Here is a 16,304-nt window from a genome sequence, read left to right as displayed (position 1 = left end):
ACAATATGGGGACAATCCCAGATCTAAACCATAACATACTCTATTTGGTTTGATTGAAAACAAACAAACAAACAACAAAAAACTCCTCTTAAGATTTACCTTTGGGATAAAAGAGTAATTTTGGTTGGGGTGCAATGGGAAAACCCAGAGGGGGAGAAAGACTGAAGTCAGGTAAGTAAGTGCTATTGAAATTGTCCAGCAATGAATATTGAAGATCTATCCAAAACATTGGAAACAGAATAGAGGAGAGACCATGGATTAGAAAACTATTTTATGACAGTTTTTGTGGGATCTAGTGGGTGACTACACATGGAGAATAATAGAGAAGTCAGGATGACTGTGGTGCCTAGAAAGAGATTCAGAATACAGGAATCTAAATTCCTAAATTTCAGATGTTTTATGTTATCTCCATACCAAATTTCAATTCCAGTGTCTGAATATTTGTAAGTGATTTTTCTGTCACTAGGGCAATGATCATTTTGTTGGATTAAATAATATATTGGGGGGGGGATTGTAATACCAGAATTTCTGTCATTGCCATACATTTCTACACTCTTATAGTTTAAGTCCAAAGTTTAGTAAAATATTTGCTAGACTTCCAGATATAATAAACTCTCATGATTTCCTCTAATAAGTGTTTTAACTATTTTTCTCCTTAAAATATTCATGAAATCTGGAAAGTAGTTTGTCCTTTAAAAATAAGGTTGTTGAAATAATCAATTTTCTTTTGAATTTCTGAGAAATTCTTAAGTCTATGAGGGTAACATAACATTATGCCTCCTAAGATTTTTGCTTCTATAATTGTTAAAACATCAAAGGAGAAGAAGCATAGTGAATATGATCTTCCACAAATAAAATATTTCAGACCTTTTTTCCCTGACTTTGATGTTATGTAGTATTATAGTAATTATTACACGTCAGTAAAATACTGGGATAGCCTGATGCAGTGGTGCACACCTGTAATCCCAGAGGCTGGGGAGGCTGAGACAGGAGGATTTCAAGTTCAAAGCAAGCCTCAGCAGTGGTGAGGTGCTAAGCAACTCAATGAGACCCTGTCTCTAAATAAAATACAAAATCGGACTGGGGATGTGGCTGTGGTTGAGTGCCCCTGAGTTGAATCCCCAAAACTGCTCCTCCCAAAATAAAGCAAGTTCATTCACCCTAATTGAGAGTAACTATAAGGAAGTTATGAATGGTGGATTAACTAGTAGAGTGTTATAGCTTAATTTCACATCATGGTGATTTGAAAAACAGGAAGGGAAAAGAAAAATACAAAAGGTTTATCATTACTGAAAGCAATGAAGGAAGATAATAGAAACAGATGCATATTTAGAAAACAGTTTTGAAAAATAAAGAACGGGGAGTTCAGTAAAACTAATATTGAATATGAGAGATATATTTGAAATTCTCATTGGGAAATGATGCTTATAACCTTTATAGACCTGGATGCATGTATGGGAACAGAAATTTACATGCTTCCATAGAACATGCTCTTGAACTCAAAACTAATCACATCTACTTGTCTAGGAAGCTGTTGAAAGGCTCACAGATTTGGTGAGCTAGTCTCTATACGAATAAGGAGGAGGAATAAGCAGTTAAGAAGCAACAATAAAACCTGGTTTTCTGAATCAGAGAAAACTATGCTCTTAGGTTCCTAAAGGAAGACTCAGTTAAAAGAAAATGAACTTGAATCTGAGACTTGAATATTTATGCTTAATAATACTGTCACATATCAACCTTTTGTGAAGCAAGAACTGAACTACATATTTTGTGGACTTTTTAATTAAACAGTCATTTTAAGTTCCTTGATCAGCTACCTATGTCACAATCCTATGTGCCTCCCTCAGAGATTCAAACTAGGAAGAAGATGAAAATGTATACCTACAGTGTGTTCAAAGTATTTTTGTCCATATCAGAAATTAGGTAAAATCATTCTAATTGGAGTAAGAGAAAATCTTAGCGTTGTTTTAATTTGCATTTCTCTAATTACTAGAGATGTTGAACACTTTTTCATATATTTATTAATCGCCTGTATGTCTTCTTTTGTGAAGTGTCTGTCCAGTTCCTTGGCCCATTTATTGACTGGGTTCTTTGTATTTTGGGTGTAAAGTTTTGTAAGTTTTTTATAAATTTTGGAGATAAGTGCTCTTTCTGAAGTGGGTGTGGAAAAGATTTTCTCCCACTCTGTGGGCTTTCTTTTCACATTATTGATTGTATCCTCTGCTGAGAAAAAGCTTTTTAGTTTGGTATGAATCTACATCATGTACAACCATAGAAACAAAATGATGTATACCATTTGTGTACAATGAATCAAAATACAGTTTATGAAAAATAAAAAAAATAAAGAAATAAAGAAAAAAATTAAGTAAAGCAAAAACCCATGCAGATTATGATTATGATTTTAATTTGTCAGATTATTTGCTAGAAGTTGCATTGCAGAGTACCTTGTAATTTATTTAAAAAATGTTTACTACAAACAGAGAAACAACATGTATCTCATTTGTTTAAATAAAAAAAAAATTACTATCTAAAATTTAGAAGCTCTTCAAAAATTTAAATTTATATTACATTCCAGCAACTCCATCTATGTGCTGCTTCTTTTAATCCCTTATACAATGGAATAAACATTTTCCTGTGTTTTATCATGTGGAAAGGAAGTTTAGAGAGTTGGGGAACTCTACCAAAATTACACATTTAGAAAGTAGTGGTGCCAAAATTAGAATGCCTGCCTGTCTGAATACAAAACCAAGACTCCCCAGACTATAATCTTCTTCTAATTTCTGATTTTCTTTTCATTCTTTTTCATAGGGACTATTTTGGAGAAAAAATTGGTATCTATTTTGTTTTTCTTGGATATTATACTGAAATGCTCCTAATTGCAGCTGTAGTTGGCTTAGCCTGTCTTATTTATGGGATATTATCAATGGATGCTAATGAAAGCAGGTAAAGTACAGCTGAGTTCCTCAGAGAAAACATCTTCTCTTATTTTAACTGAAACAATTATTATTTCCCTGCACTTTGTCCCTGAATGTTTCCATATGGTGGAAGTTAATTGATTTTTTCCTAGAGAGGACCCAAACACAGCAGCTGCCCCTCACTACGAGCTTTCTTGAAAATATGTTTTTAATGTGTGCTCTAAAAAGTTTGCTGTTCAAAATGTAACTTGACCCATTATAGAAACTGCTACTTCATTGCTCCTTCTGTTCTATGTGATAAGCTATATAAACAATTGTTCTAATAATAGTAACTTAGACTTTCATTCCAAAACATGGCCTTCAAAATAATTTGACTGTTCTCTGGGTAGTACTGAAATCTGTGACCCTGAAATTGGAGGTCAGATGATCATGTGCCCACTTTGTGATCAAGTATGTGATTATTGGAGACTAAATAGTACCTGCTTGACTTCAAAGGTATGTAGACATTGTGGTATATTGAGAAAGCTTGGAATTTTCCTCCTTTTGTATTGCATTTGATACTAAGTGGTCCTTGTGATGTTGTTGTTATTATTTTTGCAGTTGTCCCATTTATTTGATAATGAATCTACCGTATTCTTTGCAATATTCATGGGAATTTGGGGTGAGTACATAGTCCCATTAAAACAAAACAGTTTTCTTTCTATGATATGTTCTACAGCTTATCCATATAAGATATTCAGATGGCATATCTTAGATACTAAAGGTGGTTTCAGACCACTGTTTCTTCACTCAAATCAGTACACAGATGAACTCATTACCCCTTAGTCCTTCAGAAATAAAGGTGCCTATTAAATATCTGTTTGTTTCTCTAAGAAGTGGTATAATTTTTTAGCTCAATGGGGTGACTCTCACCTGTAATCCCAGCAGCTCTGGAGGTTGAGGCAGGAGGATCCTGAGTTCAAAGCCAGCCTCAGCAACTTTGCAATGCTTTAAGTGACTCAGCAAGATCCTATCTCAAAATAAAATATAAAAAGGACTGGGGATATGGCTCAGAGGTTAAACATCCCTGGGTTCAATCCCTGGCACCCGCCCCAAAGTATAATTTTTGAGGTATCAGATATATTAGACTCCCACTATATCCCAGTGCTGTAGTACAGATAACCTCATTAAGCACTTAATTCAGAAGTGACTTAGCTTAAATACATGATAGCTGGAAGTTATGGATTCATGGATCCAAGTTGCAACACAGATCAAAAACTGTGCAAAGCTACGAAACAGTGTTTGAGTCTGATTGTGTCTTGTTCTAGTTTTGGTTTAGAGTTCCATTTGTTTAAAATTGTCCACATAAAGTGGAGTTCCTTTAACTTTGGAAATGTCCCACCCAGTGCATTCTTTCAATTTCAGATGGGAAGCTGACATGACATAGAGTTGTTCCTATCATCAGAAAAGGAATTTTTTTTTTTTTCTGTAAGAATAACTCATCAAAAGGGATCTTAAAGATTTGTCTAAACTATATATCAAAACTTGGGGATTCTAGGGGAAAATAGACTTCTTTTCTTTACTATTAATAGAAAAATCTAGCCAACATAAGTATGTGCATTTCAAAGTTGGGCAAGGATTACTTTATCCATCACCCCCCCAAAAAAATCAATGAGATGGATTTGTCCATCAGAAGGATTTATGGGTTTCTAACATTTCTTTAGCTATTGTGTTCTGAAGAGAGCAGTTCTAGTTTCAAAGAGAGAACAGAGGATCAAGAAATCTCATTAAAAGTTTACCACAATCCCAGGTTTATAAAGTTAACATATGGACATCTCTTCAATATAGGGCTGCCAAATCTTGTTGCTATCATTACTTGAAGTAAAAAGCGAATGGCATGCATCTGCAAACCCCAACAAACTGGGAACTTTATGAGGGCAAGAACTGTGCCTTATTCCTCTTTGAAAAATCTTGCTTTTTGTTTATCTCAAATCAGACACTGAGATGAAGACTTGATCACAGATAGTTTATGCCAGGAAGCACATGTGACAGGTGAGGAAAGTGAAACAGGGAAGAAGGAAAGGATAGAAGGGGTTCATGAATGTGTTGCCATTTGTGGGCATTTGAAACTCAGTCTTGTTAGGGGTCTTCATCCTCTTAATAATTATATAAAAAGCATCTCAAAATTGCCTCTTGAGAGATGGGAAGCTGGAGTATTTACCCACTAATTCTCAACCCACATTGGATAAGGGATTCCCTTGGACGTGAAAACCCTGTTCGCTTCACGTGTCCTTCTCAGGTTATAAGGTAACTTTGATAGCTTGAATAGGTTTCTCAGGCAGAGAAGTGCAGGATTCGGATGCTTTATGTAGGAAGTGACTGCAGAGGACACAGAGGTAGGTCAAGCTTACACTAGCGGGAGCATCAACAGCAATGGTTATAACCCTACTACTTAGCTTGGTGCCTGGTACAAGGTTGTGGCTCAAGATATATTCTGTGCACCAAAGTAAATGCAGTTAAACTACACTAAGTCTGGAGAGTTAATCTGAAAAATAATTTTTTTTGGATATTATTTTGTTAGAAAAGGTATTATATATTCCAAAAATCTTACAAATAAACTGTTAGAATACAACATAAGCAAAATCTGGAAAGTACTTTGTACACATTTTGGAATTTTTTTTTCTTCTTTGGACTTTAAAGACTTTGTTTTGTAAAGATAAAGTGAATGACAGATTTCAACAAATACATTGTAAGAGTTTTCAGTTGCCTCCTGGGAGAGAATGTGCACCATCAACAAGAAGAAACACACTGGGAAATATTTCAGAGATGTCACCATCAGTTTTTCCTCAGAAAAGTTTGATGTAGTGAATAATATACCTTTGACTTTTGAAGATCTTGGACAAATACTATGAAAACAAAAGTCCATACTACTTCTGATGAAGAGTCAAGCTAAGCTAAATGATATGTCTTTGTGGAGTAGATGTGAAAAACAGACAGTTCAGGTTAAAGGACTAGCACTATAGTTATTTAGTTGAAACCTCAAAATAAAGATGCTTTGTGGTTGAAGGTAGGGAGTGTTTTCTTTCAATGTTTTGGTTTGTTGATAATGAAAACACATGACCTTCATAGGAAATTCGAGCAGTATATAGAAATAGGAAAAATGTTAAAATCACTCAAAATGTGATAAATATTTTGGCCATAATTTTCCATAATCTTTCACTCTGAGTATGTGGGACTTATGTTCATGTAATTTTACATAAATGCCAATATTATATAAAGTTTTAAGCATGCTTTTATCATTCAACAAACAATGAATAATGGGACTCCATTCATATCAAAGAATGTATGGCACAGTGCAAATGCATATGTATGTACGTGTGCACGTGTAGAAATCTGTATTTATGAGTAAAATTGCCTTTTAAGAATTTATCACATTTTATGTAATCAGTTTTCCATTAGTACATGCTTAGGTTATTATCACTTTTAGAACTTCCATTCTGTTACATAGTCATGGTAACCAAATACTACTTTAGAAATTTATGGTAGTTGTTGCCTTGTAGTTTAAACAAACAAATGTTAAAGCACTGCTTACTTGTATCAGACTTTTGAAAGATTTTTATCCCTAAATGTGTCTAGTATATGCAAGAGAAAGAAATGAATAGAGTAAAAATATGTGCCTCATGAAATTGAAAATCAGCACTACATGATAAAATGAATCAATGTCTGTGTAAAATATAACATGTTATGGAAGAAAACCATGGTCTAATTTGGGACATAATCTATAAAGACTACTTTCATAGAAGTACATTTCTGGTGTAAAGTGTCAGACGAGGACTGAATTACTTTTTGAATGTTTATTATTGCATTATAGTTATACTTAATACTGGTATTAAATTTGACATACCCATACAAGTTTGAAATATAATTTGCTCCATTTCTGTCCCCAGTATTTCCTCTTTCCTTCCCTCCTCCTTCTTCTCTCCCCCTTCCTCTATTCTACTAGTCTTCCATTTATTTGTAGTTTAAAAACCTACAAATGTATCAGTCTGCATTTTTCTCCACACACTCACCAGCATTTATTATTATTTGTGTTCTTGATTGCCATTCTGACTGGAGTCAGATGAAATCTCAGTGGTAGTTTTGATTTGTATTTACTTGTTTTCCAGGGTGTTCAACAATTTTCATATATTTGTTGCATTTATATTTCTTCTTTTGAGAACTAATTCTTTTGCTCATTTATTAATTGGATTTTGTTCATATTGTTAATGTTGTTTTGTTTTGGTATCATTTTTTGAGTTCTTCATATATTCTGAATATTAACCCCTGTTGGAAGTGCAGCTGGCAAAGATTTTCTCCCGTTCTGTAGGACTACTCTTTATCCTCTTAACCATTCCCTTTTTTTATGTAGAATTTGTAAATTTTGATGCCATTCCACTTATTGATTCTTTGTTTTATTTCTTGTACTTTAGGAATCTTGTTAAAACAAAGTTACTGCCTTCACCAATGTTTTGAAGTATTCAGTCTGTTTTCTTCTGCAGTTGCAAATTTTCTGGTAAAATTCCTAGGTTTTTGATCCACTGAGTTGACTGTTGTGCACTGTGAGAAATAAGGGTCAAGTTTCATTCTACATATGTATACCCAGTTTTCCCAGCTCCATTTGTTAAAAAAAAAGTTTATCTTTTCTTCCACATGTTTTTAGCACCTTTGTTGAATATCAGATGACTGTATCTATGTGGATTTGTCTCTGTGTCTTCTATTTCATTGGCCTTCATGTCTGTTTTGATCCTAATACCATGCTGAATTTTTTTTTTTTTTAAACTGTAACTATGTAGTATAATTTGAGATCTGATTGTGACCCAGCATCACTCTTTTTGCTCAGGATTGCTTTGGCTATCTTGGGTCTCTTATTCTTCTAAATGAATTATTCTTTCTTTTAAATTGATAGACAAAATAGTATAGATTTGTCATGTGTGGTATGATGTTTGGAAGTACACTTTGCAATGGTCAATAAATGGGAAAGAATACAGAACCCAAAAATTAACTCACCTGTACACAGTCAACCTGTCTTCAGGATCCATTCCAAGAATGCACAATGGGGAAGTAATAGTGAGACAAATCCCATCAACAAATGGTGTTGGGAATCCTAGTTATCTACATGTAAAACCATGAAATTGAACCCTTAAACTATAACAACAATCAAATGAAAATGGGTTTAAGACTTAAACATAAGACCAGAGCCTGCAAAACTCCTAGAATAAAATGCAGGGGAAATGCTTCATGACACTCGACACATAATAACTGTGAGCAGTTGTTTCATAGACATGACACCAAATGCACAGGCAGTAATGTTCAAAATAAACAAGTGGGTCTGTACCAAACTAAGGAGCTTCTATAGTAAAGGTAAACACAATGTAATTAAACCTGTGGAAAGGGAGAATATTTGCAAACCATTTATCTGATAAGAGTTTAATATCCAAACTATATAAAGAACTCCTTTACTCAATCCTGCAAAGAAAAAGAAAAACCCTAGCAACCTAATTAAAAATGGGTTAAGAACTTGAGTAAAAAGTTCTCCAAAAAAGATATACAAATGGTCAAAGAAGACATACAAACATCCAATGGCCAACACATATGTGGGAAAGTGCCTGATGTCACCAGTTTTCAGGAAAATTACAGTCTAAACCATAGTGAGATATCAACTCATACCTCTCAAGCTGGATTTATATAATGCATGGGTGAGAATAGAATTTGGAACCCTTTCATACTGTTGTTAGGATTGCAAGATGATGCAGTAAATATGAAAATAGTATGAAGTTTCCTCAAAAACTTAAAGATTGAACTACTATATGTCAGTATTCCTATTTCTGCATATTTACCCAAAAGAGTTAACTCAGGACCTCGAAGAAATGCTACATTGAAGCATTATCCATAACGATAAGATGTTGAAACAATCAAAATGTCCATAGGTAGATGAATGGATTAAAAAACACTATATATACATGTAATGGAATATTACTAAACCTTGAAAAGCAAGGACATTCTACAATATGTAACAATATGGAAGAAACTTAGGGACATTTTTCCCAGTGAAATAAGACAGTGACAGAAAGATAAACAGAGCATTTCAAATATATAGAATCAAATAGTATAATGGTGGTTGATAGGACTGGGAGATTGGGAATTGGGGTGTTAGTAATCAGTAGTCAATGGGCATGAAATTTTGGTTAAGAAAGATAAATAAGCTCTAGAGATACACACAACATTGTACCTGTGGTTCACAATGATGCACTGTACTCTTAAAATTAGTTAAGATGGTAGATATGATATTAAGCTTTCTTGATGCAAATAAAAATGTATTTTATAATTAGCAAAAGAGCATATAAGCAAATGTATATATGAGCAAATGAACAACAAAAAACTGGCATTTGGGTGATAGATATCTTTGCATTGAAAAGAACATATATTAGAGGTAGAGAGAGCAGTTAAATGAGAATAGTGACATTTCGAAAAGATATAATTAGGACTTTAAAAATGTTCAGATATAATCCACAGTTATTATTTAAAAGGTAGAGATTGAGTCAGAAGAAACTTTAAAAGTTGAGTCTTTCACAAATGATAAAGTAACAAACTGATTTTATTGTAGTATTCTGTTCCCAGATATATATCCCATAAAAGGTACATATATACCCACCTTGTATGCTAGAATGTTCAAAGAAGAAACATTGTCAGTAGTGAACAACTGTAAACAGCTCAAATGTTCATCAAGCCAAGAATAGATAAATGAATTTGTAGTTTAATTAAAAGATGACATACTCAACAAAAATTCTTTGTCGTACGACACCATTTATATAAAGTTTGAAGACAGTAAAACTATCCTGTGATTTAGAAGCTATTCTAGTTACTTCTACATTTTAGAAGATTTAGAAGGAGAGTTTCTGTGGTATTGCTCATTTTCCATTTTTTTAATATATTGGTGCTGATAAATGGATGAGTGTTTTTTGTGAAAAATTCTTCTAACTGTATAATTATGTTTTATGTACTTTTCCATAAATACATTATTCGTCCATTGAAATTTGAAGGTACACATATGTGATTGTATTTCTGTGTGTGTAAGAGAGAGAGGAAGCAAGAGAGATTACACTATGCTGGAAAGTAGCTGTTATGTTTTTTCTTAAATATTCTTAGGTAACATTTCCCTAAACTTGATAAAATGTTACATTAACTTGAATGATTTCAGTAAAAAACACATTAAAAGAAATCTTAGTGTTTGTTAAAATGTTAAGTTTAAATATTACATAAAATTATGTGAATGAAGAAACAGTATGATAAGCCTGAATAAAATTTCTTGTTGAACTAAGAAATTAGCTTGATTTTTTGTGTATGAATTATTTGAATGTTATTACTTGATTTTATGTCAATCATTGGTAATTTCATAGTCTAACAATGACAGAAGATAGCCACTTGAAAAATATGAACCACCTTGCAACCAAAATAATTAAAAGTGATAGAAAATCATTTTCTTATTAATTTTGTTTCTTTTATTATTATGGATTTTAAAAAGTACTTCTCTTTACCTGTAGTCACACTGTTTTTGGAGTTTTGGAAACAACGACAGGCCAGACTGGAATATGAGTGGGACTTAGTGGACTTTGAAGAGGAGCAGCAGCAGCTTCAGCTGAGACCTGAATTTGAAGCTATGTGTAAACACAGGAAAATGAACCCAGTGACAAAGGTACATTAGGAGACTGTGAAATGGACAGCTCCTCTCAGTGGTCACTCTGCTTTAGGTTGCTTCTTAACTAATAATTGTATCTAATTTGCTTTGAAAATACTCCCTAAAATATAAATCATGTAAACTTCTTTATTTCTAATATGTACATATTATTCATATGTGTGTGTGTGTGTGTGTCTGTATGAAAATTTTCAAATACTTTCAAAGTAGATGGAAACCTTTAACGACCCAATGGGTGGAACTATTATCCAGTTTCAATGATTTTTCTAATTTTTATTAGAGCTTCATTGTTATACATAGTAGTTGAATTCATCCCCTCAAACTAATTCATGCATGGAATTCAGTTTCGATTGTTGATCCCCTTTTTATTTCTCTCCCTCTTCCTTTCTGTTCTCCTATGTTCCTTCCTCTATTCTACTAGATTTCCTTTCACTCATCTATTTATTTATACTTGATTACATAAAGGTGAAGATCCCTGTGATATATTTATATGTGCATATAACATGGGTTTTTAAGAAGTCTTTCTGCTTTGCCTCCCCTTACCCATCCCTTTACTCTGCCTTTCAATCTCCTTCTACATTACTGATCTTCCCTTAATCCTTATATTACTTTACCTTCCCTCCCTCTTTCCTTTAGTTTACTCTAGTTTCTGCATTTGAGAGAACACATTTGACCTTTGAATTTCTTAGTTTGACTTATTTCACTTAGCATGATATTCTCCACTTCCATTCATTTACTGACAAATACCATAATTTTATTTATTTATTTTTTAATGACTGAATAAGACTCCGTAATTTCTTAAACCACTCATCTGTTGTCCAGCACCGAGGTTGATTCCATAATTTAACTATTGTGAATTGTGCTGCATTAAACATTGAGGTAGCTGTATTGTTGTAGTATTCTGATTTTAGATCTTTTGGGAAGATACCAAGGAGTGGAATAGCTAGATCATATGGTGGTTTTATCCCTAGTTTTTTGAGAATTCTCCGTACTGCTTTCCAGGGCAGTTGTACTAGTCTGCAGTCCTACCAACAATATACTAATGTACCCTTTTACTCACAATCTTGCCAACAATTATTATTGTTTGTATTCTCAATCATGTCATTCTGACTGGAGTAAGATGAAATTGTAGTGTGGTTTTGATTTGCATTTACCTACAGCTTCAATCATTTTTAATTTGTGCAATTTTTTCATTTATATCCTTAAACCTTTCTGCTACTAGATTATTTTAAAGCAAGCCCAAAGCATTAAATATGAAATATGTAATTTTAATACTAGGCAAGTAAAAGGAAAATGAAAAACAATGTATATACTTTGGGCTTTGTCTATAAATACATAGAAATAGAAATGATAGTTAATGTCCAACAGTTAGAATAATGGTTGTATTAAGATATTGGGCTTATGAGTGAATGGTTCATTAGACCAGATTTTCTTCACATAGTCTCTTTCAGTTGAGTATAGTGGAATCATTACATTGATGTGAGGAGGAGACTGGCCAGTAAGGGAATTTATATTATAGATCCTTAACTGGCAAACAGGCTGTGTTTTTTTTTTTTTTTTTTCCAGCAGTAGGGGTTGAACCCAAGGGTGCTCTACCACTGAAATATATATCTACTCCTTTTATATTTTTATTTTGAGATAGGGTTTACGTTGCTCAAGGCCAAAGTTAAGGGATTAAGTTGCCCAGGCTGGCATTGCACTTCTCCTCTTTCTGCTTAAAATTCCTGGTTCTGGGATTATAGACATGTGCCCCTATGCCTGACAGGCTTTATGTACTTGACAGAGTCATTCAACTTCTTAGTCTCTCACTTTTTTCATGGGAAAGTGGAAGATGATTGCCTTCAGAGACCAGAATTTTGGTCATATATTTGTCCATTACCTGCTATTTGAAAGAGAGTATTGAATAAGTCTCAAACACAACCTATTTAGTACAATTCCATCCCCTCTTCAGGACACTATTCTTTCAGTATAACACTGAAAATTCTTTTCACGATATAGGTGTTCACCAAATCACATATTTCATTGAAAGATCACAAAAGTTTAGTAAATGAAAAAAGGATAAAAAGCACCTCAGAAAATATATGAATAATTTAGTAGTTTAAAATTAATATATAGGCTTGATATTTATTCCTATTGTATGTTCATGTTATTTAAAAAACAAAGGCAAGCCTTTCAGATTTGCCAAAATTAATATCACCACCAACAAAAGATATATTGAATACAACACTTGGAACTGAAGCAGTATGTATTGATTCACATTGACTCATCCGCTTGGTTTTCTAATCAAGAGGCAGAATTTCTTTTCTTTTACTTGTGGGTTTTCTTTGGTGTTTGAGCAAACCAGAGCTCTCACATTGACAACAACACACATGCATGGGCACACACAGGCACACTCGCAAATATGCACAAGAATACATTAGCACACATATTGAATGTACACACAAGAATGTACTTAAAACAAATCACACATATGCACACAGGCACACACATTCTAAACTTCTGCAGAGTTTGTGGATGATCTGCTCAGCCCATTGAGAATTGTTTGCCTTCAGTCCATCCTGAAAATACATAAAATGTGAAATCTTGTATTTCTCTCAACAACTATTTTTTTACTGCATGACACTAGTCTTTAGTAAAGTCTAGCTACATTTGAATATAGCTAAGAATGTTAGCTATGTAATCTTTCATTGGTGACTTTGAAGATTGCAGGTAGGAAATCTGAACTATGTGGAAGAACACAGCTTACGCTATGAAGTACTTACACTATGAAGAACACATCAAATTTAATATGATACAGAGCAATTACAGAGCAATGCCATTCATTTCAATTCAATGGGAATAAAAATAAATTCATTAAATCTTGTCCACTTAAGAGTACCTTTGAGGTTTTGACTTTGTCTCCTCTCTATCAGGACCTGAATACAACTCTTAACTTAGCTAATATGTGTCCATTTTGTCCCTTACCCTGTGTAAAATATCTAAGAGACCAGATGGTTTCTGCTTCATAGGAGGGAACCATTGCTAGAAGGTAACTTTCCCTAGCTATATGGTGAGCCCTTGGGTGGGGGCAATTCTACTTTAACCATGCTGTATGATTTTCACTGCTCTTTGGATTACCAACTTCGAAGGCAGATTTTGAAATTTTCTCTGATTTTTTTTGACAATACAGGAGATGGAACCTTACATGCCTCTGTGGAATCGTATTCCGTGGTACTTTTTATCAGGAGCCACAGTGACATTTTGGGTAAGCATTTCCTTAAAAAGCATTATGTTTGGACTTTCATAAATAGATGTGATAATTTTAATTTGATAATTAAATAAATAATGTTCCCATATTTAAAAAAAAATAAAAAAAGAAATAAAAATATTTTAAAAAGTGAGGAAAAGATGCAAAAAAAAAAAAAAAAAAACATTATCCTGTCTTTAACAGGCATCATCAAGATTATTCCAACATTTTCATCTGAGGTGACTCTGGAATCCCTCCTGCTCTTCCTGTTCCTGGTCTTTTTATCTTGTTTATATCTCTTATGTAAAATAAACTATAATTAACATGGATTTTCCAAAATTGGACTTTGGAAAAAGACCTAGGGGAATAAAGAGAAACTTTATCTTACAGCCTATCTCTATCTCATAATTCATTAATTAAGTGATAACTTGAAATCAGAACAGAATAACATCAGATATTTTGATTGCAGACTCTGGTTAGTTTTAGAAAAATCATTAATGTATCTTTAGCTACACTTAAAATAGTTACATAAAATGAATAAGGAACTCATTAAATGTCTTTCTCTTGCTGAAAAAAAAAAACAAGAAAATAAGCCTTTATGTACTCAAAAATTTTAACTAATATATCTCATATGTGGGAGTCAATTTTTCTCCATATTTTTTTAGTTAACAAATTTCTCTATCGCCATAATCTAGTTCATTTCCTTCCCTTTCTACATTTGTGCCTTCTTAATAGTTGGTCTTTTAATTTGGGAAAGGAGGTGATGTTACCCTTGGAGGGATTAGTATATTGAAGTGTAAGTAAATTAACAATTATTGACTGTAGTTTAACTTCCCAATGCATATATACTGTATTTTTTAACAGTTCTTGTTAAAGTTATTTTTTTTTTCTTAAAAAAGTTAGCAGAAATGTTTTTTTTTTTCTTAGCTATCCAACAAATATGGTAGAAATGTGGTAAATGAGGAGGAGGCAATTCAGGACACTCTTTGAGAAACATTTTGGAGTATGGTTCCAGATAGATTATTCTGTTTTGCTTTCTAGTTCTCATTCAATTTGACTTCTTCCTCAATGCTTAGAATAAAGTTTTCTAACCACTGATATTAAGGCTATCTTTATGCTTTTACAATATAGAAAGTGTACAAAATTTATGAGTAGTCTCTGTAACTAAACCTAGCGCATGAATCAGTAAATTTGTTCTCTAAAGGGAATACACATACTTTGAGGCTTTATGGCCACATACAATCTCTGACACATAATTGTCTTCATTTTTTCCTTACAACCTTTAAACCTGTGGGGAAAAATTATTAACTGAAGGGACATAAAAAGATAGGCTGTAAGATAAATAGGTTTGGTCTTCTGGCTGTTGTTTCCTAAATGCTATCAGGAAATAAGCCTAGAGGAAGAGCAGTGAATACATTTTCTTTTCTATTTTATACTTAACCAGTTGCTATCCAATGATTTTCCTTTTACCCTTTACCTTGCCACTATTTGTTTCTTGCCATCCATAGGAGAGATGGGTTTGGTTTGGTTTGAATATGAGAGTTGCTAAACTGAATAATGCCATAAGAGATATGTATGTATCACAGATAGAGACCAGAGTGATGAATTATTTACTTCCCTTCCACAGATGGCTCTTGTTGTCAGCAGCATGGTCGCTGTGCTTGTATACCGCCTGTCCGTCTTTGCTACATTTGCTAGCTTCATGGAAAGTGAAGCATCCTTTCAGCACGTCAAAGTTTACTTTACTCCTCAGATAGCCACATCACTTTCAGGATCATGCTTGAACTTTATGGTCATCTTGATGTTGAATTTCTTTTATGAAAAGATATCTGCCTGGATTACAAAAATGGGTAAGCTGGCCAGATCATTACTGTAATTGAAAATGGGTCCCGACAAATGCCACACATCCATTTTTTATCATCTTTCAGGGAGTTCATTTCCTCATGTACCATGTCTAAGGCAGTTCTGCTCTCTAAGTAGACCCACTCCTGGTAGTACAGAATCCCCTAATAACTACATTCAGGCCTATCGTAATGCAAGCAGGATAAACAGAAGAAGAAGAAGGAGAAGAAAAGGAAGAAAAGGACAGGAAGAAGAATAAGAAAAGAAAGGAGGAGGAGAAGAAGGGGAAAAGGAAGGGGAAAGGGAAGGGAAAGGAGCAGGGGAGGAGAAGGAAGGAAGGAAGAAGAAAGAAAGAAAGAAAGAATTAAGACTCTAGATCATTTTTAGTATTATTTTTTTAATCCTCCCTTGATGGATCTAATTCAATCCTGACTAAAATCCTCACTATACTCAAGACACAGAAAATTTGACTTCATGTGTATGGTTCTTTGAAAATATTTGGTTTTGGAAAACATCATGAGAAAATGAACATTATCTTCTCCTAAATCTCAAATTTAGCCATTTTCTCTTCAATTGTCATCACTTAGAACCTATATTATTTTCTTGTTTG

At 33.5% G+C, this 16,304-nt stretch overlaps 1 protein-coding gene across 5 annotated transcripts in view; it reads left to right on the top strand.

Moving 5' to 3' along the window:
• The window catches only part of Ano5 (anoctamin 5), an 88,810-nt gene that overhangs the window by 49,879 nt on the left and 22,627 nt on the right, over positions 1-16,304 (top strand). For all 5 annotated transcript variants that reach the window (XM_047517492.1, XM_047517491.1, XM_047517490.1 and 2 more), the window contains 6 exons: positions 2,809-2,943; positions 3,305-3,410; positions 3,516-3,576; positions 10,475-10,626; positions 13,796-13,870; positions 15,480-15,702. In XM_047517492.1, the coding sequence (XP_047373448.1) occupies positions 2,809-2,943; positions 3,305-3,410; positions 3,516-3,576; positions 10,475-10,626; positions 13,796-13,870; positions 15,480-15,702 (752 nt within the window). The remainder of the gene's footprint in view (positions 1-2,808; positions 2,944-3,304; positions 3,411-3,515; positions 3,577-10,474; positions 10,627-13,795; positions 13,871-15,479; positions 15,703-16,304) is intronic.

Source organism: Sciurus carolinensis, chromosome 11 (assembly GCF_902686445.1).
Source record: "Sciurus carolinensis chromosome 11, mSciCar1.2, whole genome shotgun sequence".
Classification (NCBI taxonomy): Eukaryota; Metazoa; Chordata; class Mammalia; order Rodentia; family Sciuridae; genus Sciurus; species Sciurus carolinensis.
Note: the sequence above shows the minus strand (reverse complement) of the source record. Positions and strands in the feature narration are given on the sequence as shown.